General features: G+C 45.4%; 1 protein-coding gene across 3 annotated transcripts in view; it reads left to right on the top strand.

Moving 5' to 3' along the window:
• The first annotated feature begins 3725 nt into the window (after positions 1 to 3725).
• The window catches only part of abhd2a (abhydrolase domain containing 2, acylglycerol lipase a), a 36727-nt gene continuing 13011 nt past the window's right edge, over positions 3726 to 27441 (top strand). For 2 of the 3 annotated variants that reach the window (XR_006085666.1, XM_007908358.2), the window contains exons 1-6: positions 3726 to 3792; positions 9975 to 10073; positions 11160 to 11368; positions 23140 to 23315; positions 23843 to 24010; positions 26020 to 26203. Coding sequence is in view for 2 of the 3 variants with exons in the window: in XM_007908358.2 (XP_007906549.1) it covers positions 11166 to 11368; positions 23140 to 23315; positions 23843 to 24010; positions 26020 to 26203 (731 nt within the window). In the remaining variant the exon portion in view is untranslated. Of the gene's footprint in view, positions 3831 to 9974; positions 10074 to 11159; positions 11369 to 23139; positions 23316 to 23842; positions 24011 to 26019; positions 26204 to 27441 lie in introns of all 3 variants that reach the window. The other variant, XM_007908359.2, reaches the window with a different exon arrangement.

The following is a 27441-nucleotide window of genomic DNA, read 5'->3' as shown; positions in this document are numbered from 1 at the left end:
TGATTGGGTGGCAAAACCATTCCCTGCTCTCTGGGCACTTTTCCCTTTTAACCCATGTTCCAAAGCTACCACCCACTGAGCATCTGATCTCTACCCACTGAGCACCTGACCTCCACCCACTGGCCACCTGATCTCCACCCACTGGGCACTTGACCACCTCCTGCTGGGCACCTGATCACTATCGCTGGTTTCTTGTGGGAGTTGATTACATGCCTGTCGGCCCAGGTAACCAGATTCCCAGCTTGGTCCTTGTACCACTTACAGATTCCTTTATTCATGATAAAGACATGTTATTTTATTCTTTTTGGTCAGCCAGCTGTCTGACACATGATGAAACCCATCAACATGCTTAAGAGTCTCCAAGGCAAGGTACAGGGTGATCAATCTCATCGAGTTCCCTCATCACATTGGCTTTCTATGAGGCGAGCGTATTACCAACTGAGATAAAATATTCTCAAATAATACCCATAAGCTGTAGGTCTATATGAGGTTGATTATAGCTGCAACCCTGCACAGTTGGCTCTGTGATAATCTTTCAGTAAGGGTCAGCTCTACACTGTCTCTTTTTACTGTAATTATTGTTCAAACTTACAGTGGGCAAATAGCTCACAGCCAGCAGTCAATGGCTTAAGAGGAGATTGAGGTGGCTCTGCCCAGGCCTGCACGCTGGCCAGTGTTAGCGAGGCTGCTAAACATGTCAGAACTACATAGTGCTGGTAATTATTACTGGTGCCACCTATTAATCTTGCTAATTACACGTGGAGTGAGCAGTGATTGAGAGGGAGGAACAAGCTGGAATCTCCTGATTTTTTTTACCAAACTGTTGCGGTACAGCTGTAGTCATCTTCCTGTTTATGCTTCCTGTGTCCTGCCAAAAACTAAACATAGCTTCAGCTAGACAGTAACATTGGATCTATTTTGCTCGGTGGTGACTTACAAGTTGCCTTTATTGATTTGTACTGAGCCAGCATCACAAGGCACATTGCTCAGGGTCTCACTCGCTGGGGCTCTCACCCCCCAATCCCCCACCCATACCCAGCAGACAGAGGACTGACCTGGGCCACAGCTTTTCCCCAATTTGTCAGAATAATTCTCTCCTAAAGACAATATGTCTATGATGATGCTGCTGTAGAGGAACTTTGCCTAGTTAATAATACTAGTAATAGTACTTGTATTTGATATAGCACCTTATCATGCAGTTGCTACACTTGGCAATAATAATTGTGGAGACAGCAAGAACAACATCAAATTTCATTGATATAGTGCCTTTGCTGTAAGGCGCTGTATGTGAGTCCTTTCTTTTCTGACGGGATGGTTATTTTCAGTGCCGTAACTAAAATGCCGAAAGCCAGGCTTCCTTGTAATTTGTATGGTAACAACCATGATTAGATTCTCCCCGTGCTGCTTCCCCCGCTGAATGTTGGGAAAGGCACTGTTTATATAATCACTCCTGTACGCATTCCAGCACCAGTTCCCATCGCTCGGAGTATTTCCTCTCCCTCTGGTGAGAATCCAATTATTTCATCATTTTCTTTTTATCTTTTACAATGAAACAGTTTACAATTGATTTTGAATATCTACTCCTGTCTTCTTGATCTGTGTGTGTCTGTGACTGTGTGCGCCTGTGACTGTCTGTCTGTGTCTATAACTGTGTGTGTGTAATAAAAAGTTCTGACAAAATGTCATTGACCTGAAATGTTAACTCACTTTCCTCTCTCCACAGATGCTGCCTGATCTTTGCTGTAATATATCTTCAGGTTTGCTTGGTAGCAAGTCCCTTATTAAATATAAATGGCTATTTGTCCTGGGAGATTGCTTAGCCCCTGACTGACACCTTGTGCAGAGCCCCGTCAGTGCAGTCATCGCTGCCTCACTCCAGCTCTTTGCTCAGTAACTCTGGCAGCTGCCGGTTCACATTCTCTCAGGTTTGTGCCTTTGTATATTAATTAGGTGTCTCTTTTATCTTTTATTTTGGTTTCTGTTTATGCCTAGCACAGACAAACATCTGATCATTTGATCCGAGCAATCCCTGTTACTGAGACTGAGAACACATTCTTATTCTCCCCGCCACCCTTGACTTCAAAGTGGTGATTATTATACAAGCATTTGGAAACAAAGAGAGAAGGTTAAAGGAAATATTGTCTCGAGCTGTAAGGCTTTGTGTGAAATAAATCTGGGTAATTTCATGGGAATTTGAAAGCGAACAGTCCAACAGTCCTATTGAAGCCAAACACCAATCAACATGCGACTGATCACATTATCACCCCACTCTCCCCCAGTGATCTCCGAAATTCAAAGATGTATTTCTCTGGTGGGTCACAGGATATTAGGTTTTTGATCTGTGGCCCAAACATGGAATTCAGCTCATGGATCCCAATGCTCTGCACTGCACTAACACAATGATTCCCTGAGAATTGGCAGAAAATACGGTCACAAGTTGATAAAGCTGAATAAATAGATGCCAACCTGTATTCCATAATAAATCGTTAGTTACATTACACCAGACACAACCTCCTGTACAAAAATTGGTTGCTGTGTTTGTTTATAAATACATGATCACTACACTTCACAGTTAAAATTCTGTGAAGTGCTTTGAGATGTTACAATGATGTGATAAGGCTCTATTATCAAATATAAGGTTCATTATCATTAACACCAGCCTGCCTAAAGCTTTCCTCAGCTCCAGATTGCAATCTGTTCCGAATACTTTGCACTGCTAGAAAACAATTCCGTTTTTTAGCAATTATTATTCTTGGCTTCAAACAATTTTCGATCAGCTTTACGTTCATTTGCATCAACCGCAGTTAAAATGCTCTTTGTGGCATTACTTTCCTGTGACAGTTAATCCTTTGCCTAAATCCCAGAAATTCAGCCAGACACAATCTGCTTCAGAACACAAGCGCTCGTTACAATAATAATAATAATCCTTGCAGTTGATACCGTTGAAACATCTCAAAAACATTTCATAGGTAATTGATGTCAAGTGTAGTGACCGAGTATTTGAAGGCAAACAGGGCAGCTATTTGTGCATAGTCATTGTGCATGACCAATGTTATCTGGAGCATTGTTGACAAAGACAAACTCCCTTCTCTTTACCAAGAGTGTCACGAGATCTTTAATAACTGCTTGGAAGCACAGATGGAAGCTCAACAACAACAAATTATATTCGTATATAAGGGCCTTTCACGTCGGGGGGACGCCCCGAGGCTATGGACAATGCTCCAGATAAAATTGGCCATTCACTTTGAAGCGCTCCGGGCCCTGTACAAATGCAAGTTGCTGTTGTAATGACTATGCATAAAAGGCTCAGGAATGGCATCTCATCCCCAGCCTGAGCCCTGGTGACAGTCTGTGGTCCTCATGGTGGGCTCACAGCTTGGGCAGAGAGGTTGCCCGTTAGCAGGCATCTCAATGGTTAGAAAGGCTGTCAATCATCACTGTCTCCCTGGCGACAGGCGGGCGAATCAGCGCCAGTATCTGGGCGGTGAGGGCGGGATGTCGGTCTGTGACGTGGCGCGGTGTGATGATTGATGCGGGAGGAGACCAATAGGAGTGCGGAGTTGAAGCGGTGGGCGCAGTACATCTCTCATCCCCTGACCAATAGGCTGAGAGGGCGGGCTGTTGCCAGGGTGATCGCAGCGGATTGACGCGTCAGGAGACCAATAGGAGTGCGCATTCGAGCAGCGAGGGGCGGGCGCCGGCCAATGGGCTGCGAGCGTTGGCAGAGCGAGTGGTTGCCTGGGCAGGAGCGCGGCCCTGAGCGTGAGGCCGACCCGCGAGCATCGCCCTCAGGTGGGTTTGGAGCTGACGCGCCGCCGCTTCTCTCGCAGGTGAGGCTGGAGCTTCTCCTCTCTGGCCGCGGCCTCAGGTCCGCTCTGAGGGCAGGGAGTCGTCCCTGAAGCCACTGCCCGGCCCCTCCCACGGCTCCGGCCCTGAACCCCGACCATCACCTCCTCCTGTGTCCCCCCCAACCCCTTCCCTGTCTGGACGCCGCCTTGACCTAAACACACCCACACAGCCGGTGCTCGTGTACAGGTCAAGGCAGCGCCAAGTCGGCCTCGGATGGTGCCACGTTAGGGACTCACCCGATGCCACATTCCAGTGAAGAATGGGGCATAAAACTTCAATGGAGGGAGGGACCCCGTTCTTGACTTGTTTTTTGTCCCCCCCCTCCCCCCCCCACCCCCCACACCTCGAAAAGTTTTGCGAAGCCAATTCAGGATCTGCCGCCATTTAGCGGATGTGCTGTGGCTCCCGCGGTACCTAAGGAATTCCGGTGCGGTCAGTAGGGCGACAACCACGACATTACGTTTTATGGATGCGCCTCTCACATCGGGCGGCGCTGGGGCAATCCGACCCCGAGCTGGGGGTCGGCACCGAGGAGCGTGGAGAGCAGAGGGGGGAGGGGAGGGAAGGAGGGTGGCTGAAGCCACCGTCGAAGAGGAGGCTCTTGAGACGGGTCTTGGAAAGAGCCATGGGAGGGGGCGAGTCGGAGGAGCTATGGGATGGAGTTCCAGAGTGGCAGAAGGCCCGCCCGCCCGCCAATGGTGAAGTGAAGCAGGTCGGAGCCCGCTGAGCGGAGGGAGCAGGCAGGTTGGTAGGGGGCTAGAAGGTCGCAGAGGTAGGGGGCGAGCGAGCCCATGGAGGGCTTTGAAGGTGAGGACCAGGATCTTGAGCTGCATCCTCTGTGTGTTGGGAAGCCAGTAGAGTCGGGCGAGGATGGGGGTGATGGAGTCGCGGAGTCTGGTGTGGGAGAGGACAGGGGCTATAGAGTTCTGGATGATCTGTAGCCTATGGAAGGAGGAGTTGGCGAGGCCAATAAGCAGGGAGTTTGCGTAGTCAAGCCTGGATATTATGAATGTGTGTATGAGTATCTCGGCGGCCTGTGGTGTGAGACAGTAGCGAACCTGGGAGAGGTGGGGGAAGTTAGGGCAGGACATGGTATGGATGTGGGGTAGAAAGGATAGTTGAGGGTCAAACAAGATGCCATGATTCCCTACAACAACAACAAAATTACATTTATAGAGCGCCTTTCACATCGGGAGGACATCCCAAAGCGCTGAACAGTCAGGTGTCGGGGCCCGAGCATGGGGGATGGGTGGTGTAGGGGTGAGGGAAGGCAGAGAGATGGGAGGGAGACCAAAGACACGGTCGAAGAGAAGGGTCTTGAGACCGGCCTTGAAGGAGGCGAGGGAGGAAGCGAGGCGAAGGGACCGTGGGATGGAGTTCCAGAGTGTGGGGGCAGAGAGACTGAAAGCCCGGCCACCGATGGTAGGGTGGGAGACATGGAGCTTAGTGAGGGGGAGTGTGCATCCTTGTATGGTGATGCTGTCGGCGCCTGAGGTATGGAGGTGCCGATGGGAGCCAATCAGGAGAGCCTCGGTCTTGTTGACGTTCAACTGTATAAAGTTAGCTCTTATCCAGGACTTGATGTCTGACAGGCATTCTGTCAGGACAACAGTGGTCCTGGAGTCAAGGGTAGAGGCAAGAGAGATAGAGTTGGATGTCATCTGCGTACGTGTGAAAATTGACCCAATGTCTGCAGATGATGCCACCAAGAGTGAGCTTATAGAAAAGGAGGGGACCAAGGACAGAGCCCTGAGGAACTCCACACGAGATGGGACTAGAGGAGAAGCTGTTTGTGGAAATGAAGTGGAGACGGTGTGAGAGTTAGGATCTGAACCATTCATGGACAGAACCATGAAGGTTGAGGTGAGAGGAGAGGCGGTAGAGGAGGATAGAGTTGTTAATGGAATTGAAGGCAGCAGAGAGGACAAGGAAGCCCTGTTTGCAGATGGACAAAGTTGTCACTTTGACCAAAGCTATTTCTGTGCTGTGGGCTGCACCAAAACCCGATTCGAGGGGTTTCGTGAAGGGAGTTGTGGGAGACGAAGGAGCGAAGCCAGGAAGCAATGACTCATTCCAGGAACTTGGAAAGGGAGGTTGGAGATGAGGCGGTAGTTTGAGAGTAGGGATGGGTCCAGGGACATTTTTTTAAGAATAGGCATGAAGACACTCATTTTTAGAGGGGTGGAAACGGTGCCTGTAGACAGGGAGAGGTTTATGAGTAGAGTAGAGGGGCAAGGAGGTGAAGCTGGAAGATAAGGAGAGGGGTAGGGATGGGGTCGCTGGAGAAGGTGGCCGGTTTCATGTGAGTTGTGGTGGTGATGAGAGAGGAGGGGGAGACAGTTTTGAGGTGTGGATGGAGGGACGTGTAGGGGCCGGGGAGTTGGGGAGGGGGCGATGGTCAGGAGGGCGAGAGGTCGGATGGGCGGAGGTCAGAAGGGTGGATCCCCTCAACTTTGTTTTCAAGGAAGTCCAGCATCTCCTCGCAGTTGGCGTTGGAGGAGTGGATGAGCAAGGCGTGAGAGGATGGGCTGATGAGCCGGTTGGTGATGGAGAAGAGGGGACTTGGGTTGTCCTTGGCCTTCAAGGGCAGAGTGTTAGTGCAGCTTGGAAGGCAGTAATCCTCTCAGGTGATGAGAGAAACGCTTGGACTTTGCTCTTGCAGTTAGTTGTCAGTGTCTTTCGAACCTTGACACGCGTCCTGCCCTGATATTTGCTTTTGTGCTTGTTAACATTGCAAAACATCAGTAGTCATTCTGGAACTTCATTCTGTAGTTCCTCCAACTTGCCCCCTCCCTTGCTTCCTTCTTCCAGTCTTCATGATGTTTCAGGAGAGGAGAAGGGAAGAATGTCTTTATTCATCGCTGGCCTCGCTCGTTAATTTTACACTCATGTACTCAATTTACTTCATAGATTCGGCCTCAACTCTTTGTTTAAAAACCTTTTGCTTGGGTATCATTTGAGTTTTTCCTGTCAGACGATCAGTTCTGCTGGTCTGATAAAATACAGCCAGAGCAGTTCAGAATGGTTGTGTGACCCTGGAGATTAGGTTTCAGTCATGTAATGGATCACTGGTGTCTGTTTTCAGTATTTTTCCCGTGTTTACCATTAGCACGTCATTCCATGTCTTCTGTGTTGCTTGTGAGCATGACTTGTTTACTGTAAGTTTTATCTAAGAATTGTACTTGGAAATATACAGCACAGGGCGTGGATTCAGATTAAAGAAGCTCTGGAAATTCTTAAAGTGTGGAAGCAACGATAAAGTCTGTAACTTCAGCATTATCCAGGATATATTCTGTAAAAGTTTTGGGCTAGCTTTATTAATTTGTGTCTTTTTGTGCTAATGTGGTTGTCTGACTGCATTTGCTCTAGAATTAGAATTGTTCATCTTTGTTACTGCAAGTTTATTTGAAAAACATTCTGATAACGAGCTCCATTTATTGGCCTCCATTTATTACGTGGAGTATTATCTGAATAATGTTGCAAGATCCTGCAAGATGTCTAGTAATGAATCATGTTATAAATTGTGAAATAGAAGTTTTGATTTGGACAGACCTTCTCAACATGAGTGCTAGATCCTCAAATACATTAATACACCAGGAAGCTTCTCTTCCCTGACTATTACCATTTTGACCACTGAAGCTCTCTCTGAGTGTAGGATTGACTGGGTGGAGGTGCGGGTTTCAGTAGGTTTCTGTGGTACTATTTATCTTTAATGATTTATGGATATTCAGTAACTAAGTTTTGACTTTAGGTAATCTGAGGATCTGTTAGTGAAGAAGCATTCCTCAGCTTAACCCCTCCGCACTCCATTTTCATTTGATTAAATAAAATGTAAACAGTTAACTAACGAGCCTGGAGTTGATCAGAATAAATGGAGGGAGATGTGTTGGCAGTGCAGAGGTGCGTTTGTGCGTATTGTGAAGGTGCAGCTGCTGTAATGGAGCTGCCTCTTGTGATGGTGTGGTGTTGCCTTGGATCACGTGTGCACTTTGGGAGTTGTGGCACACGGGTAGTGTCTGTTCACAGGACTATTTTAGCTTCGGATTCCCGTGGGTATTGCCAGTTGTGAATAACACTGCAGCTCCCAGAGCACAATGGAGGCACACAACAACCCCCTCCCCGGCCAATAGGCCTGTGTCCAGTAGCCAAATAAAAACCTTGTTGCCCTTGTGGTCTGACTTTCATTGGTTGTAGATTCCAATCATTCGCAGCCTCCTCCGGGATTGGTCTAACTTTAATAAAGCCGATTGGAGCTGTCAATGTGGTTCATGGCCTGGTGCTGCTGCTTCAAGAAAGGCTTGAGATGAGGACACGTATATCCCGCCATGGACTAATCGACATGTGCAAAGGATGTCGGGAAAACAGTCAATACTGTTGGTTATTGCCTTTTTATAAAACAAGAGCCGATGTGGTGGTGTGGAACAGGATGATATCCTGATGTGCTGGGGGCGCAGGCAAGTGCAGATTCGATGGCCCAAATGGCCTCCCTCTATGCTGTAAATTGCCATGAAATGCTCTGTAATGGCTTGTCTAAATGTTTAGAGGAGGTTTGTGTGACTTGTGGATTTTTCTGGGCAGAGAAAATATTGCAGATTGTTTTGAGGCTGGTTTCTGTGCAGTTTTCAGAATAGATGGTATGCATCTTAAATGTGTAAATGATGGTGTTTGTATAATACTTTTGCGGGGAGTTCAGTTCCATGTCATGTGCAGTGTAAGATGTGCTGCCGTTCACTATTGCAATACTCCATTCAAGTTACATGATTTGATTATGGCTTCTTGTCACCGGCCAGCGGCAAGAAACAGTGACAGCTTGCTATACAGTAAACGCTTCTCTCTTCTGCTCAGGTTCATCAGTTTACTGTGTGTGTGTATATATATATATATAATGCAATGCACATACAAATGTGCATTGTTTATGGTGTGTGTTTCTTTACCAGTCTGTTTTGAAACTCACATGTTGGAGTGCTTCAAGGGTGTAACTCATCCCTTCGATAAGCTGCAGGAGTGAACCTCCTGTAGTCTGGTGTAATCCGAGTTCCCCAGCCTGGAGAATGATGAAACACAAGGCACAAAGACATGCAAAAAGCTAAAACTCTCTCACGCACGCTTGCGCACCCTGACTGCTGTAATATACACTTGCTCCAGTATTTTTCATGTATTATTTACAGCTTGAACTAGTAAGCTTTAGTTTTACCAGCTGTGGTAAAATTTTCTGGGTTTTATGTTCCTCGCCCCCACTTCCCCTATTTACAGTTGAGTACATATCTGTAAATACAAGATTCTTTGAATTTGCTGAGTTGGAATCTGAACTGGAAATATTTGCTTATTAATTACATTTGGCTTGGAAATGAGTGATAAGATTGGCAGAATTCTAGCTTCCAGATGAAAAGTGTTTGAAATGTTTGCCCTTTGAATTTCCCAGCAACAGTATCTGTTCATGGAAGTTACAATAGCTTTTTAAAAGATCAGGGATGTAAGTTGCTGAATGTTGGAGTGACCCAGCTGTTTGCAGACTTGTTTTCAAAACAGCAACTCAGGGAGCGCAGAGGCATCAGATGTGACTCTCCAACTTGTTCAGACGTGGACCAAGTGACGTTTTGCACATTGTAATTATCACATGGGGTTCCTTAATTTTATTTTACATTGGACACCATTATGATACTTTGGATAGTTTATTTTAAGAATATTTTAACCAGTGATGTGTCTGATTTCTTAACTCCCTGTTTATTAGCTAATGCAGGTTTGATGTGATACATGTGATAGTTTGCGCCTCTCTTAAACTGCACGACTGGAATTGTATGGGCGCTTTGGGGCAGATTTTTAAAAGCAGTTGATGTTGAGTGAGGTAAACTGCTCTGATTGCCGACGGCATTCCCAGGGCACTGTGTGTGCCAAGGGTGGTGGCGTGATTGCACTTTACACTTATTTTCCATCTCCCTCTGACACTGGGTTCAGATTGAGAACCTGATATGTAGGGAGGGAGGCGAGGCTGTGTGGGACTGTTATGCACGTATGGTGCCGCAGGACTCTGTTAATTGGCATTGTTGCTCTGTTTTAAACTGGCCGAAACGTCTTTTTATATAAGGTTTTAATGTTCCTAAGTTATTTCATTGATTTCCTTTCAGAGCGGTAGGGCCGTGAGTTCAGTCTGGTTGCCCAGACTTTTCTCCTCTCGTCTGATGACTGACTGAAGTTTTCATTCTGCTAGCTGAAAACCCAAATCGGTAAGTTGTTCACTTCCCGTTTCTCTTAAAGCATAAATTTCAAAATGGATTGCTAAATTACCTCAAACAAAAAGTTGTGAGGAGATGGTGCATATTGGCATCCAGCTTGTTGTTGGGGGCATCGTGGCCGAGCTCCATTTCTATTTCTATATCGTGTCTGTGATTGACAGTGTGTTTCGGTGTCTCTCTCTGTGTTTCTTTGTCTTTCTCTGTGTCTCTCTGTGCATGTGTGTGTGTATATAGTATACAGTATAACAAGGTAATTGGGATCCATAAAATCCCAGTGAGCAGCTGGTGTCCAGTTCGGCAACCATTGGGTCATCATGCCGTCACTTTCTGAGTGTTGCACATGAACTTGATGATCCAGAAGGCGGCCAGTTTTTAACGCAAGAGAAATGGGTCAGTGTTTTGAAGCTGCTTTCTATGAGCATTTTGAAATTTATACTGAGTGAATGTTGGTATCTGCTTCCACAACACGTAAATAAGCATGTTCCAAAAGGGGTCCCACTGTATATTCTGTACAGTCGTGTGTAGTTTAGCCTTACAGGATCCTGTAGCTCAGTGGTTAGAGCACTCGCTTTGCACCTGAGAGACCTGGGTTCGATTCCCGGCAGGGTGAAACCTTGGGCAAGTTTCCTTACTCCACACACCTGATAATAATCCCTCAAGAAAAAAATAATAATAAATTGGTAATTTCAATGCACGACTGTTTGTGGGACACTGCTGTGCGCAATTGGCTGCCTCATTTCATCCACAAATGTACAGTCAATTCACTTTACAGTCTATCCTGTGAAGCGCTTTGAGAGGTCGAGAAGACGTGAAAAGTGCTATATCAAATGCAAGGATTATTATTATTAGTATTACATGTGACACTGCGCATGTGTTGCTTGAGCAACCAGTGGGTTCATCTCTGTTACTTTTCGTCCTATTTCTTTGTACTTGACCCACAACTGTTTTGCCCACAAAATATAGTCACTCAACTTTACAGTATATTCTGTGAAAAACTTTGAAACGTCTCAATAAGATGATAAGGCACTGTATCAGATACAAGGATTATTATTATAACTTTTCTTTCAATGCCTATAGGTAACCATGGCGGACTCTGAGAGTGTCAGGATCGCTCCTGAAATGCCAGCTATGTTTGATGGCATGAAGCTGGCTGCGGTGGCTGCAGTTCTGTACATCATTGTCCGGTGCCTAAACCTGAAAAGCCCTACTGCTTCCCCACAGCTGACCTTCCAGGATACCCCGCTCGCCCGATTCCTGCTGAAATCATGTCCGTTATTGACCAAAGAGTAAGTGAACAATCGCCCGCTGGCTGTGTGTTTGTTATGCATTCCTCTGTGCTTTCAGAGGCAGAATCACTGGAAAGGCTTTGGAGTGCACACGGACTATAGAATTTAAGTTTATTCGGTCAACTGGTAACCAAACCGCTCTGGTTAAGGTTCGATTGGGATAGTATGACATTATAATAATAATAATCCTTACATTTGATATAGCGCTTTTCACGTCTTCTAGACGTCTCAAAGCGCTTCACAGAATATACTGTAAAGTGAATTGACTGTATATTTGTGGGCAAAACATTGATGGGGTGATGTGCACAGGGAGTCTGTGCCTCACTAATCAGGGTTGGTAATAGAAGCCGCCCCCTCTCCCCTTCCCCCCTCCCCCCCAACAATCTAATTCAAATTCTATATCTCAGAAATAGTGACTGGAGGGCAGTAACCTAATCTTCAGCTTTGGTTGACTGCTTTTAGCCGCGAGTTTTTCTCTTGCACATCCCTGATTACACAATCGAAATTGAGGGATTCAATCAATTCCAGATTTTTTTTGGTTTTCACAGCCACTCTCAACCGCGGCCGACACTAAATGGATTATCCTGTTATTTTCAAGATTAGAATTGAGTTTGAGCTCTGATCCTGATGAACTTTTGTTGCAATGAAGGAATTGTTCAATAGATATAGGCAGTCCTCAACATTGTTAATTGTTGGATTTCTCCAGTTTTATTTTAATACACTTTTAGATTGATTGGTGGTCTAGTTTCCAAAATAAAGCTCCCAAACAAATTTCAGACCCAGTTAAACTGGGACTGTGCCGTGGACTCAAACTTTGTGTTTTGAAGAAACTCAAAGTGTGACCTGAGGGAATGACGGAGGCACGCTAGAACTCTCAAGAAAATGGTAAAAGTTTAACATTTTCCTAGAACTGAGCGTGTGGACCAAAAGGTGAATAGTGCAGTCCTGATATTCGACCTTATTCAGTCGATAGCACTCTCTCCTCTGATTCCGAAGATTCAAGCCCCATATCGGGACTTTGAACTCACATAATATAGTCTGCCAGTGCAGCGCTTCATTGATGGAGGTGATGAGAGATTAAACCGAAGCCCCATCTGCCTGTTCAGGAGAACATTAAACAACAACAACAAGATTCCATTTATAGAGCGCCTTTCACGTCGGGAGGACGTCCCAAGGCGCTGTACAGTTGGGTCAGGACCCGAGGGGGGGAAATGGTCAGGGGGAGGGGAGGGAGGGAGCGAGGAGGGGTAGAGAGTCGAGAGGGGAGCTGAAGGCACGGTCAAAGAGAAAGGTCTTGAGACCGGCCTTGAAGGAGGAAAGGGAGGAAGCGGCGAAGGCACTGAGGGATAGAGTTCCAGAGCCTCGAGGCTGAAGGCCACCGATGGTAGGGGGGGTGGGGGATGTGGAGCAGACCGGAGCCAGAGGAACGGAGGGTACGGGCAGGTAGGTAGGGGGATAGTAGGTCAGAGAGGTAGGAGGGAGCAAGGCCGTGAATGGCCTTGTAGGTGAGGATGAGGATCTTGAATTCGATCCTCTGGGGGATGGGGAGCCAGTGGAGGGGAGCGAGGGTGGGAGTGATGTGTTCCCGAAGCCTGGTGCGGGACAGTACACGAGCTGCAGAGTTCTGAATGACCTGCAGTGTGGAGGGAGGTGGCGGGAAGGCCGGCGAGGAGAGAGTTCCCATAGTCCAGCCTTGAGGTGATAAAGGTGTGGACCAGAGTTTCAGCCGCGTGAGGGGTGAGGTAGTGCCGTAGTCTGGCGATGTTCCGGAGGTGATGGAAGGCGGTGCCAGTTGTGGCGCGGATATGAGGGAGAAAGGACAGCTCAGGGTCGAACAGAACACCGAGGTCCTGACTGCCTTTGCCTTTGAGAGGTGGAGAGTGCAGCCTTGGATCCTGATGCTGTCAGCGCCTGAGGTGTGGAGGCACTGACGCGAGCCACGCAGGAGGGCCTCAGTTTTACGCACGTTGAGCTGAATAAAGTTGTCTCTCGTCCAGGAAAAGATCCAACAGCTACAAAACACACAGACACAGCGCTTTACAGTAAAATCCTGTGCAGTGTTTTGAGACGTCCTTCTGACATGAAAGTCGCTATATCAAATACCAATTTGTTCAACTCCGGCCAATCCTTAAATGTATATATTTATATCTGGGGTTCCTTATTGGTTCACTGGAAGCCTTCACAAGAGTATTTCAGTTAGTGGATGACACTTTTTGATAAAAGATAATGGGTGGTGGATTAATACTGAATGAGCTGATTTAAAAATTGGCTATAATCATGGATGAGGCACTGATGAGACCTGGAGGCTTCTGTGGGCTTCCCTGTGTTTGTACTGAAGATAGATTTTGCCGTCAGTTATGAAGTTGATGCAAAGCATCTGTGGACAGATGAGAGGTAGTTCTTCTTTGCACACCTCTGGCATTACCTTTAGCTTATTGTACTTAGTTATAATCACATTAAATTGCATTTGTTCCTTTGCCAGCTGTTGTAATCTTTCCAAATTCATTTGAAACCATTGCACCTTTTGTGGTGTTTCCCCTCCACACAGCTATTGCTTTCCATCTGTATTTAGGGCTGAACAGGCACACGTGATGGTCATGATTCTGTTTGAGATGTTATGCAATGATTGGGGTGGGGAGGAGGGGAAAAGAGACTGTTGGCTTTAAATGAATATAAACCTTTTCATCACAATTTAATTTTAAAAAAATGTTTTGGGGATGTCTATTGGACTGAGTAAAGGCCACATGTGAAACATCTGGTTTAGTTTTGAAGAGAAATAAAAGTTCCTAGCTATTACTATTTTTGAATGTAAGATTGTACCTTTGCTAGCCGAGCCCTGCTCTCCTGTGGGAAGGGCAACGTTGGGGACTGCTAAACGTTTGTGTTAAAGGGTTGATTTGCAGCTTAGTGGTTAAAGCACTCATCTCGCAAGTGAGAGGACCTGGGTTCGATTCCTGGGCAAGGCGAAACGTTGGGCGAGTTTCCTTACTCCACATGCCTCTGTTTACCTCTCTTTACCTAGCAGCAAGTAGGAACCTGGTTTTAAGTCAACTGGCAGATCGTTTTTCCAGGGGTAATAATTCCTTTTTTAAAAAATAAATAATTAATTTTTTAAGAAAATCTAGTCACTCAATCCATGACTATTTGTGGGACACTGCTGTGTGCAATTGTCTACTGAATTTCGCTCACAAAATACGGTTAATTCACTTTACTGTCATCATTCCTATTGTTAAAAAAACCCTCCCTGGACCATTCTCTACTCCCTAACTACCGCCCCATCTCCAGCCTCCCCTTCCTCTCCAAGATCCTGGAACGAGTTGTTGCTTCTCAGCTTCGCTCCTTCCTCTCCCGTCACTCCCTTCTCGAGCCCCTCCAATCAGGCTTCCGTGCCACCCACAGCACAGAAACCGCCCTGGTCAAAGTGACAAATGACATTCTAACCCTCTGCTCAGCGGGCTCTGGCCTGTTTCAAAAAGCACCGATGTGTCCTAATAATAATAATCCTTGCATTTGATATAGCGCTTTTCACATCGGGAGGACGTCCCAAAGCGCTTCACAGAACACACTGTAAAGTGAATTGACTGTATATTTGTGGGCGAACGCGGCAGCCAATTGCGCACAGCAATGTCCCACAAACAGTCGTAGATTGAAAATGACCAATTTAATTATTGTTTTTGGTTTTTTGGAGGGATTATTATTAGGCGTGTGGAGTAAGGAAACTTGCCCAAGGTTTCGCCCTATATATTTGTGGGCGAAAAGCGGCAGCCAATTGCACACAGCAGCGTCCCACAAACAGTCATGGATTGAAGTCACCAAATTATTATTTTTTCTTGAGGGATTATTATCAGGCGTGTGGAGTAAGAAAACTTGCCCAAGGTTTCGCCCTGCTGGAAATCAAACCCAGGTCTCTCACTTGCAAGGTGGGTGCTCTAACCACTGAGCTACAGGACCGTAATGTGGAAGCACTTTATCACATTACAAGTATGATTAACCAAATTGTTGCATCCACCCTCTGCCCCCCGGGCCCCCCACCCTGAGACACCAGGACCTCCTTCACTTGTGGAGTGTTGTGACTAGTGAGATGAGATCTATTGCCTCAGCAACTGAACTTTTGGGACTCTGACCAAGCTCTCCTTTCCCAATGCAAGCTTCATCTTGTAAACTGACCTCCTGTGAAATACACCAGGCTATGTCTAAACATCCAGTGTTTGCATAGATTAGCGTGAGATCAACCATTTATCTACTAACGTTCAAGTGAATTTCTCCAAAGACTGGCAAGCGAATTGGAGATTCGTGCATTGTTTATAATCAGTGAGGCCAGAACTGGTTTTTGGTTTCAGAAGTTAAGTAATTTTTTGGGCTGAAATTTAAGAAACTGACTCTACACAGATAGCTTTACCTTTAGCATAAAATGTTTTGAGATTCACAAAATCACTTTGAGAAATGAGGATTTGTTTAGAAAATGTCCCAGTCTGGAGCTTAGTGTTTGAAGGTTTCAGGATGAACTTTAGTGCTAAGTTTCTACTGACGCCAATGTGACCATTTTGGTCTGTCCTGGTGACTAGCAGAGGCTCAGTGGGCGAGATGATCTGAATGGGATTCTGTTCAGTGGCTGTGGATTCTGTAGTGAAGCAGGAGTGCGGTTTAAACGCCTTATAATCTCACTAACACAGGAGTGAAGAATTGTTGATCTCAAACAGTGAAAATAGTTTCCTGAAGAAGCAAGACGAAGGAAGGTCCAGGTTGTGAGTTTTATAAGAGCTGCCTTGCTTCAGGGCTTGGGATTTCACTAATATTTTCCACAATGTAAAAACAAAAAAAAACCTTGGCTTTGATTTCAGAATATTTTACTACCTAAAATTGTGCCTTGTTTGGCAATATTCTGTGAAGCGCTTTGAGACATCTAGAAGACGTGAAAAACGCTATATCAAAAGCAAGGATTATTATTATTGAGAATCGGTGTTCCCACAGTATCAGCCTAGTCTGTATTCTGCCCTTTCCCTTGTTGTGTGCATGGCTGTATACACATTCGGGGAATCTTGCCACAGAGCCTAGACACTACTTGCTATTGATGCAGTATTACGAAGCCTGCTGGCACAGTTACATCCAGCTTGTTTTTCTCTTGCACTGAGCTGTTTGCGTTGCATTTGAGTTGCAGCCAGCGTATAATCTCGCTTGTGAGTCTGTCTCCTGGTTGCTGTGGGGGGGTGGGGGTTAGTGCAGTGCTTGCTGTGTGGGGAACACATCGAGGAGTTGCTGGATCTGTCCTGCTTTAAGTATAGATTAACATATAGGTGAAGAGAACTAGGGTTAGGATATAGGATTAATATACAGATAAAGAGAATTGCTGCGGTTAGGGAGAGCTAAACACATCACAAGATGTGATTCCGGAAACTGCATGCCCTGGGGCTCCGAGTGTTGGCTGTGGAGCTGCCTTTGTGATGAGTAACTGAGTGGAAGGAAGATGTTGCCCAGGTCCGGGCTGTCTCCCAGCTGTTTCCTGTTTGCCAGAAAACAAGGTTTTACCTCGATGACTCAGCCGCCCTGGTGTCAGTCAACCTTGCTCAGCATAGTGTTCCTCGGCTGTAAATATTTGCTCCCCTTTGGTGCGAGATCTGTCCTTTCTCCCAGGGCGCAGATCTCTGGTAACAATTTTGAAGCTTGTCTAAACCATCACTTAGCATTTTGTTAGTCAGCGGGTGCTGAAAAACAGTCAAACCTTAATTCTAGGTATCTTTCTCCACCCCACCCCACCCAGCTCCTCTGATTACTTTAAACTGATCTATTCACAACCTGAATTCCTGAGGAGATGTAACATTCTAACTTTCTGACCCACTCTTGGGCCATGGGCTCCTTCCCACCGTGAGAAGCGGCTCCCTCTGCCCTCTGTCCTCAACACTGAGCAGCCCGTGCTGGGTGTGAAAGCGGCCAAGCGCCACTCCGTTGTCCCCTCACTCACCTCCCTGTGCTGCAGCTCTACCTTCCACTTGGCACATTTCTTCCGAAAGTGCAGTTGGCATCTGTGTGGGCAGACTGGATGCTTCTGTGGCAGCTCTTTATTTGGGATTATTTGCTGGGATTTCTCGTGCTTTAGCTCTGCATGCTGGCTCCCCACAGAACATTAAAAGGTTGAAATGTAAAGATTTTTTTAAAAAAATGTATTGATGCTCATACTGTACTATATTTAGTACTCGCCTACTCCATTAGAAGGAGAAGTCTGGCAGGACTTCATTGGATTAGATTCCACGTTTCAGTGTGTGTTCGGAACTGTAGTCCTGGAGTGCTGCCTGCAAGCTTAGCCACATGTTCCAGTGCTTTGTGCCGAGCGATCAACATTGTCTAAAGCAAACGTGGTGCATTACCATGTGGGTGAAATCATGGTCATCCGAAAAGCCAGGGTTCCAAAGAGGAACAGTGTTCTCCCACTGGTCTGGCTCTTTGAGAGGCTTAAGTACACAATGCAAGTGAGTCTAGGATCTAGCAGTAAGTGGCCCAGGATATTTAAATTTAAATGACATCCACTGTTGTGTATTATTAAGGACCATACACACTTTTCTGTATTGGTTTAGGAGATCAGCCATTGGTTAGGATCCACAGTATTGGTTTTGCAACACACCACCATCCACCCAGCTATTCTGTATGCAATGCCACACGCACCTCGCAATCACCGAATGAAACAATTAGCTCATCGGCAATAGCAAAAGCAATGATGCCACCAGATAGACACCACAGGGTGTTCTGTACTGGAGGCTGCAGTAAAGAGAGACTTTGCGAAGAATTATTCATGTAACGACTGAGCTGGTGATGTTGTTGGTGGAGAGGGAGAGAAACTCCAATGTAAATAACGGGAGAGTTGTGGAATTTAGGACACGCAATTACAGAAACCTCTTGCCGAATGAAATGCAGGGTGTTGGCTGAACAAAGACAAACCAGTATTGTTATGAGAAGTACCAGAGCCTTAGATTCACGGCTAAAGGCACGAAACACAAAGGTAATGAGGCGCATGTACCCAGGCTATTCCGTTATCTGAATTTGCTGCAGTTTTGACATGTTTGATACATAATCCTCACTGGGTACAGATTAGGGAGTGAGTGTAACCCACCATGTCCTGAGTAAAATCCCTCTGAGTAACTGTAATTGCAGCTGGGAGTTTTTTTGTCACTGTAATTGTTAAATAAAGGATATAGTGAGTACAGGACACTGAATGTTAAATACTAATAACCTCAAACTAATCATTCCTGCCATTAATTTGAGGATTATTCCCAGAGGAGAAAAAAAGATTAGAAGAAAATAATTTAAACTGAGGGTTGTTGGAATATGGGACAGCGAACCACAAATGTCTGTGCAGCTGAAGCCAGAACAGGAGAGGAATCAGTGCGGACTGGAGGAGACTGGGGATCATGGTGGACTGGAGGAGAGTGGGGCTGCAGAGGGTTACTCTCACTGACACCCTAAACAGATGACTGATTGACAAGAGCATAACGCACAAGCCGCCAGATTGATGTCTGAATGTTTGTGTGTTTGAGAGGAAGGAGGTGGGTAGTGGCATGAGGAACTCTTTCGAGTCTCCAAGTCTTGATGCTTCCTGATTGTATCACAGTTAAATGCACAGAATTTGGTTTGCCTTGGACATTCTTAAAAAGGGATGTACGTGATCGTTTTCTAAAGCTAACTCGTTTTTACCAGCTCCCTTCCCCTTCTCCTCACCACTGTTAAATCCTCACTTGTGACATCTTGTAAATTGCCTTTGGTCTCAGTTTGTGTAAAGGTTATAAACAAAATGCAAAATACTGCAAATGCTGGAAATCTGAAACAAAAACCCAACTCTTTAACCCATCATCCCCTGTCCTCTACCCCAGTTTCTACTTTGTCTTCCTTGCTCTGCCTCTCCCCTCTCTGTTAGTCCTTAAAAGCCTCTCCCTCCCAACATGTCCCAGTTCTGACGAAGAGTTGTGGACACGAAACGTTGACTCACTTTCCTGACTTGCTGCCTGACTTGCTGAGCGTTCCCAGCGACTTCAGTTTTTGTGTAAAGGTTATGTTACCTTGTAATTTATTAAACCTTCTTAAATTGTGCTCTTCTCTTCACGCCCCAGCGTTTTATTTATACTGTATGAGGAAAGAGGTCAAAGTGCTTTGTGAGGCTTGTCCCCACAGTGCCACACACACATGACTGAGTGTTTAATATCCTTTCCTGTTAGCTTTCTATTCTTGTTAATTGTATGTTTTTTTCAGTGTCAGCAAACTATTTCCTGTCATTAGCACAAAATGACCATTTTGTCGTTTCACCCTTGGCCGGGTTGTTAGAGAAAACCTATGTTTTGACTGGCTGACCCTAGTTCTGCATTCACTCCCCTCCATCTGGGTGTTCTTGTACAAGCTTTTGATAGCTGTCCTAAATACCTTTATATGTTAACTGGAAAGCATGAAATTGCTGTCTTGCTAAGTGAAGTGTCAAGATAAGAATGCTTTTGCCCTCTGCCTTTAATCAGATTGATGAAGATGAAACGTGTCTGCACCTTTCGTGCAGGGCCACTCCAGCCCTTTTTTAAACAGATGTGAACTGTTCGGTCGGTGAGTTCCCAAATGTTAAATCAGCCCCTGTGTCATTTGGAAACTCAAAGCAGCTAATCTGCCATTATAGGGCAGGAAAAGTAAATCTGAACGTTTAACATTTTCTTCAAAGTAGCCTGCAATTCCAGGCTCGCGCTTGATGTTCAGGCTGTGAGTGCTTAACCTTTGGAGCATTGAAGATTCAGTCTGCACATTCTTTTCACCGAACATCTGTAAGTGATTTTCTGTGTAATTCTGGATCTGAATAAGAAAGAATTGGTGACGAGCTAATATAGGCAATTCTTTAAAAAAAACTGCTGTTCCCGTGCAGATTCTGCTTGAGGTTTGAGCTTTCAGAAGGTAAAGCTGAACAAACCTCAGACACCATTCCCCTGGAGCACTGAAGATTAGTCCTGTTGGCCACTCGGAAGCTTCCATAATCACTGCTCTTGAGCTGCATACTCCGAGGCCTGTTTTATTACAATTCTGGGTCACGCTACCCAACTCTTCACAAAGCAGGTTTCACACCTACTAGTAGTTTACAGACTAAATAAATATGCTAAATTATAAACTCACAATGTATTAGTGTGAACATGAAGGTGGTTTGTTTAAGCAGCTGCCCTTTTTGAAACGCACTGAACAGGCTTTGTCTTTTCCTGCTCCACCGCCTCACAAGCTTTCCTACTGCTAGCCAAGCGTGTAGGTTACAGCTCCAACCCCAAGCTGAAGAGACCTGTGTGATGAAGTGGGGGCCGTGGAGACCTGTGTGATGAGGGAGGGGCTGTGGAGACCTGTGTAATGAGGGAGAGGCTTCTCTGAAGTTACTGAAACCTAACTACGCACAAAGCATTTCTCTTTCAAGTCAAACCTTTGGGTTTTGTACTTAGTGTTTTTCCCGTGGTATAACTCTGGCATTCTCATCAGGCTGAGTAAACTCTCCTATGGGACACTGTAATTAGCACACAAACAGTACCTCTACTTCTGTCAGGCTACCCATTCAGTTCATAAGTTGCTGTTCAATGTCCATCAAACTTCTGACGTCTTTTTGATCTGAGCGACAAAGAAAGCTCTCCACCCTCCCACCCCCATTGATGGCCACAATAATGCTGTCATTACATTCAGCTGCACTACACCCAATGATTAAAGGTGAGGGAATGTGTTACCCTCAAACATTGTGAATTGTTAGTGACCTAGCGCCCTGCACTGGGGAAACCAGTTCAATTCTGATGTATCTTAATGGTAAAGTAATCCACTGTATTTTATTGGCTCTTGTGGCTAGTATTTCCCCAATAAGATGTCTAGATTTCCGCAGCAGGTTTGACTTAATTGTGTTCCTTGTATATATTGATGACGTGGATTTGCACACCCAGTGTAAAGCAGTTGGCGTCCTCCTGACATGAAAGGCTCTATTTTGTTGTTGTTACATTTGTAGATGTCGCTAAGTTGAGGAGGACTATGGGATTGGAAGGCGTTCGATGGTGTGCACAAGGGTTGATGATGGGCAATGAAATACAATATAGAAAAATGGAAGGACCAGCCTATAGGATGTAAAATAGGCGGTGCAATTACTTCATGGAATGGGATAGACCTTGACCTATCTGCCAGCTCCCAATCTTTGCCTTATTTAGGTTGCAGTTGATTTGTGCAGCTCCTGGCCTGTAACCAGGTTTAGTTTTATATAACTGACTGTGCAGGTGCTTTTCTCCAGTAATGTGTTATTACCTAGATCAGTGGTGGCCAATCCATTAAGCCCACTGAACATTTGCACGTGAGACTGTCTAGGCAAGACTGTTTTATATCAATGTTTTATTTCCTTTTTTTTCTTGATTGATTTATGACATAAAACAAGAAATATTCAGTCAAGAAAATTTATTTTGTTGCCCGAACAAAAGGGTGGCCACCACTGAACCAGATAAATGAGAATTCCTGTTGAGAGCAAGGTTATTGGGAAATGAATCCTGTTCTGGGGGGGAAATGCCCTGTCATGTGTCCAAAATTCCTGCGTCTCGCACATCAATCGTTCCGAGAGAAGAAAAAATGAGGAAAGTGAGAGCCAGCCCAGTGGTTTGCATTCCTGCTGTCGCTCGTCTTAACCATTGCCCGTGTGTGACTGCCTGGGGCACGGGGCACAGAGAGCTCCTGACCTCCCTCCAACTACCTTTTCATTCCCTTTCCATAGCTCAATTTGAGATATACACAGCTCCATTTACACAGCAAATCTGCGTACAATCCACCTCTTAGAGTCGCTCTGAGCATCAATGGAGCATTTCAAGTATAAAGACAAGTGAGGCAGATACTCAGGCAGGACAGGTTTTGGGTGCATTTTAGTTCTGAGGATTTAACAAATTCCCTTTGCAGTTTCAATGTTGTTTCTTAACATCCTTTTCCTGGTGTGTGTGTGTGTGTGTGTACATGGGAGAAACATTGAGTATATGTATGAGCATCGTGTAGGTTTTTAGTTGTTAAAATGAGGATTTCTGTTGCAAATCTAACTGCTCGTATTGTGGACTAGTATATCTGAAAAAATGTGAACTGAGTGCTAATTCTCCACCTAACTTGTAATACTAAAGAGAAGGCTGAGACCACTCTGCTAAATACTCAGTCTCGCTGTCAGTTGTTATTTCTTGCTGCTGTGAGTATTCTGACTGTAGTTGCCTTCTGGGGGTAGAATAATAATAATTTTGCATTTGATATAGTACCTTTCACATAAAAAATATGTCTCTGAACGCTTCACAGGATACACTGTAACATGTAGTAACTCTGTTTTGTAGGCAAACGCGGCATCCAATTTGCACAGCAGTGTCCCACAAACAGTCATGGAGTGACTGACCAATTTTATTGGGGGGGTTTAAACTCCCTTTTTGTGATTAGTGCCACAGGAATTTTAAAGTCCATCTGAACAGGCAGAGACTGGTTTAATGTCTCATCCGAAGGACAGCCTAGACTGTGAGTGCAATGTCCCCGATGTGTAGTTTGAACCCAAAACCTTCTGACTGAACAACCTTCTGCGAGAGTGCTACCAACTGAGCTACGCTGCCACATGGTACAGGGTGGAGAAGGAGAAGCTAGATCATGGTCTGTGGTTGACGAGCTGTATTAATGGTCCATCAGCAAGCAGCTTTGCTGTTCCATCGCTCGGCTGCAGAGGTCAAGGGGGGGAATGAGATGCTCATGAAGTGTTAATTATGTGGGTGTATGTTGTGTTTTTGTTGGAATAGATACATTCCGCCCTTGATCTGGGGGAAGAGTGGTCACATTCAGACAGCGTTGTACGGTAAAATGGGCCGAGTCAGCTCCCCCCATCCGTACGGACTGCGCAAGTATCTCTCTATGCCTGACGGGGCCACCGCCTCCTTTGATCTCTTTGAGCCTTTATCAGAGCACAGCACCGGAGGTAAGAGACGTGGCTGGGATGAGTGGGTGGGTGGCAGGCAGTGGGTGAAGGAACTTGTAACTTTAAGCTTAAAGGTCACTGGTGTCAGAGCTCCGAAAAAACTAAGCGTGGGAATGTGAATTGTAACCATTGTGCATTGAGAAATAGTGAAGTTTATGAATTATTTCTACATAAATTAGTGATTGTAGTCAAATTAATTTAAATTTCCAGCAGGTTCATGGTGTGTGTGAGGCTGGTAATCCCAGAGCGAGTTTGGGAAACTGGGTGATGGCGTGATCGTTGACCGAATAGCGGCTTCCTGTAATGTTAGCCACAGTTGTGTTAGACACACTAACAATACTATAAGCGGAGATTAAACTCACATGACTATTGAATCAAAGACATAAGTAATAAGGTATGATTGTTTTGAAAAAGTGGAAGTGAAAGCATGAGCATAGGTTAGAAATGGCTGTCAGTCAGCGAAGCTGCTGGTTTGCTGGCTGATTCACTGAGGGCTTTACTAACTGATGTTTTCTTACCACCACCAGAGGATGTGACGATGGTGATTTGCCCTGGCATCGCGAATCACAGTGAAAAGCAATACATCCGCACATTTGTGGACTGTGCCCAGCGGCGCGGGTACCGGTGTGCGGTGCTGAACCACCTGGGGGCTCTGCCGGACATCGAGCTCACCTCTCCTCGCATGTTCACCTATGGTAAGCAAGCCTTCACCTGGGTGGGGGGCGGGGGCTGGTCACATCCGAACTGGAGAGAGTACTGGGGGGGTCGGCTAGTGTGTTTCTAAAGCTCTTCCCAAGCCATTACTGGTTTGTGCAGTGACTGCTTCAGTATGCAAACGCTGCAGCCTTTCTGCGTCAATAATGTGCCATGAGGTGACTAGCCAGTGTTGTTTTCTAGAGGATTGTTGGCCAGGATGCTCGTTTGGTGTGAGGTTGAAATAAGTCACACAGCAGTGTAAATAGACCTTTTGGCTTTCGGCTTTAACCGAAAAATCCCAATACAAAAAAATTATTTTATCCAATAAACCCCGGAAAACACCATAAACAGTTACCTGTTCTGTTGCCGGCTGTGCCTGTGTTACTCTCTTCCTCTGCCTCTCCCTCTCCCCTCAGTGTGTGCAAGTGATTCTGAACCTTCTCATTTGAAAGCCTGAAAACCCCAATGATTTAGAACTCTAAAAAATAAACCCTGGAAAATGACATTTTAAACCCCTAAAATGCTGCAGCTATGCTGCAGTGTGTGGTGCTGAGGTCACAGTGTGATTGAGAGGGTGGCTGAAGGGGAAGTCAGGCCCACGCCTGGCTCTGAATTGAGAGGTTACTGTGAGGAACAATATTTGTGTTTGCTTAGGTGTGCCGGGCACTGCATGTTCAAACACCACCTGAAACTGCTGAATGCCTGTGTAATTATATAGCCCTTAAGATTAAAATTCAGCTGTGTTACTGTTTAGTAAGTTAATGAGCCTTTAACTGCTGCCTCTGAAATGACCTTCAAACTAATCTAAAGACATGTAGTGTCTGGGTGCAAGAAAAATGCCATGAATATCTTTTATGTTTGCAACATCATTAATTCCAACTTTGTTCTTTAATCCTTCCGCATTTCAAAGGCGGCAGGTTCCCGTGCTCCGCAACTCTTTTTCTTTTAAAAGCTTTGCGTTTCAATAGGCTTTCCACTCTGTCCACAACAACTGAAGGAATGCTAACGAACTCTCTCTAATGACGGGGGAATGCTTTTGTCACTGTACAATAGTGGGTGATATTTGTGGGAGCAGGAGGTGGGGTGCAGGAGACAGGAGGCAGGAGGGAGTGGGGAGAGTGAGATCTGGAGTTATGAAGCAAATTATTTTTGTACTAGTTGTAGGTCTGTTAACCAACCCTCTCAAACACCCTGTTTGTACTTCTAAGTGTCTGTGATGTTCCTCACTTCTATTGTACTGCAATACAATGCGGATGGAGCATTGAGTCAGCTGCTGACGTTTATTCTGGCAGTGAAATTGGGAGCAAATGTTCCGAAAAATGTTCCGGTTAAAATGTGTTTTGAAATGTTTTTTCTGTACTGACATTGTCCTGAGATTCGTGTTAACACAAATTAATGTAAGCACAATACACACTTATGTTCACTATCAAAACAATACACACTTATGTTCACTATCAAAACAATACACACTTATATTCACTATCAAAACAATACACACTTATATTCACCATCAAAACAATACACACTTATATTCACCATCAAAACAATACACACATATTCACCATCAAAACAATACACACTTATATTCACTATCAAAACAATACACACTTATATTCATTATTAACATGGCAATGTGAAAATAAGCTCTGCATGAACAGCAGTAAATGTGATGAACAGTAAAGAGACAACAGCAGTCTGTCCCTCATTGTGGGCCAGACTGAGGCAGTGCGGCTGCATTAAAGTTTGCATGTTGGGGGGGAGTAGCCGGCTGAAGGAATGTTTCCTTTTGCAAGTGATCCCACATTTCTCCTCCGCGTAGTAAGTGCTGTGCTGCTGTGGTAGAGCAGTTAAGCTAATCATACCCGGAGTAGAAGCCCCTGCTGCCCGAAATAGAATGCCCCTGCTGCCCGCTGGGGTGATGATCGGTGCTGGGACTGAACAAGCCTCGCTGCTGTCACTGGGTATCGATGCCCCTGTCATGGAACAATGTCTGCCTTGTGTTTTCCAGGGTGCACGTGGGAGTTTGCAGCGATGGTAAACTACATTAAGAAAAGCTTTCCTCAGACCCAGCTGATCGTGGTGGGTTTCAGTCTGGGCGGAAACATTGTTTGCAAGTATCTGGGGGAGAATCGTGTGAACCAGGAAGCTGTGTTGTGCTGTGTCAGCGTTTGCCAAGGCTACAGCGCATTACGGTAAGTCTGATAAAGGCCAGGGAATAATAATTCTTGCTTTTGATATAGCGCCTTATCACATCTTCGAAATGTCTCAAAGCACTTCACAGAATATACCTTATGCAAGTGAATTGACTATATTTATGAAAGGAAATGCAGCAGAGAATTGTGCATAGCAGTGTCCCACAAACTGGTGGATTGAGTGATGAGATGTATTATTATTTGTTTTTTTTAAACGGATTATTACCCCGGAAAAGTGATCTGCCAGTTGACTAACAATCGGATTCCTACTTGCTGCTTGGTAAATAGAGGCGTGTAGAGTAAGGAAACTTGCCCAAAGTTTTGCCCTGCCCAGGATTCAATCCCAGGTCTTCTCGCTTGTGAGGCGAGTGCTTAACTACTGAGCTACAGGACTCCATGGTTTCATTCTCCGTTAACAATAGCACTTTATTAGACCAGCCTGAGATGCTCAATTAGCTGAGAATTCCAAATTTAATTTGCACCAGATCCTAATCCCCGCTACCTCGGTCGTTATGGGCATTTCTTGAACAATAACCTGCGTCCTTTACATTGGGTTATTCAACAAATTCAGTATCGGTGGCAATCTTAAACTAAAACTAATGCTATCTAAAACTTTACGTTATTCTCTTAAAGGTATATGCTGTTAGACCATAAATAAGAGCAGTTGTGAGTGCCAGTGTGTGTGATCACTGCATGTAGATTGTGCTGAGGTGCAGGAGGAGAGCCTCCTCTGTGGTGTAAGGCTCAGCTCCACATGTGATACCGTAAACCCCATCTCTGGCAAAGTCTGAGATGGGCCTCTCGTGGTGGCTCGTGGGTACTGCATACCCTCATCCCAGAACATGGTCGGATGTCTGTCTCCCCCCAGTCTGGGGAATTGCTTGTATAAACAGACTGTCCAACTTGTCAGCTTGCCCCGTAGGGGAAGATAATTAAATCCTCTGGGCCATGTGCAACATGCACTGTTTTTGTGAGTCCCTCATTCCTTATATTCTCCTTGCTGGTTCCTTGTGTGTCCTGACGGCAATTCCGTGCTGCCTGTGAGGGACTGCAGCCTTGTTTTACACAATAAAGGTCATGCATTGTAAACAGATGGCATGGCCTCCCATTTGTAGCCATTGACCTTACACTTACTGGCCACCCAGGGAACAGCCTGTGTGACGTCCCCAGTCTCGGGGGAGAGGAGCCTCCACACAGTCGGCCAACAATCAAACTGATTTTTTTTTAAAAAGAAAACT

The sequence above is a fragment of the Callorhinchus milii genome, unplaced genomic scaffold, assembly GCF_018977255.1.
Source record: "Callorhinchus milii isolate IMCB2004 unplaced genomic scaffold, IMCB_Cmil_1.0 Scaffold22, whole genome shotgun sequence".
NCBI classification, from domain to species: domain Eukaryota; kingdom Metazoa; phylum Chordata; class Chondrichthyes; order Chimaeriformes; family Callorhinchidae; genus Callorhinchus; species Callorhinchus milii.
Note: the sequence above shows the minus strand (reverse complement) of the source record. Positions and strands in the feature narration are given on the sequence as shown.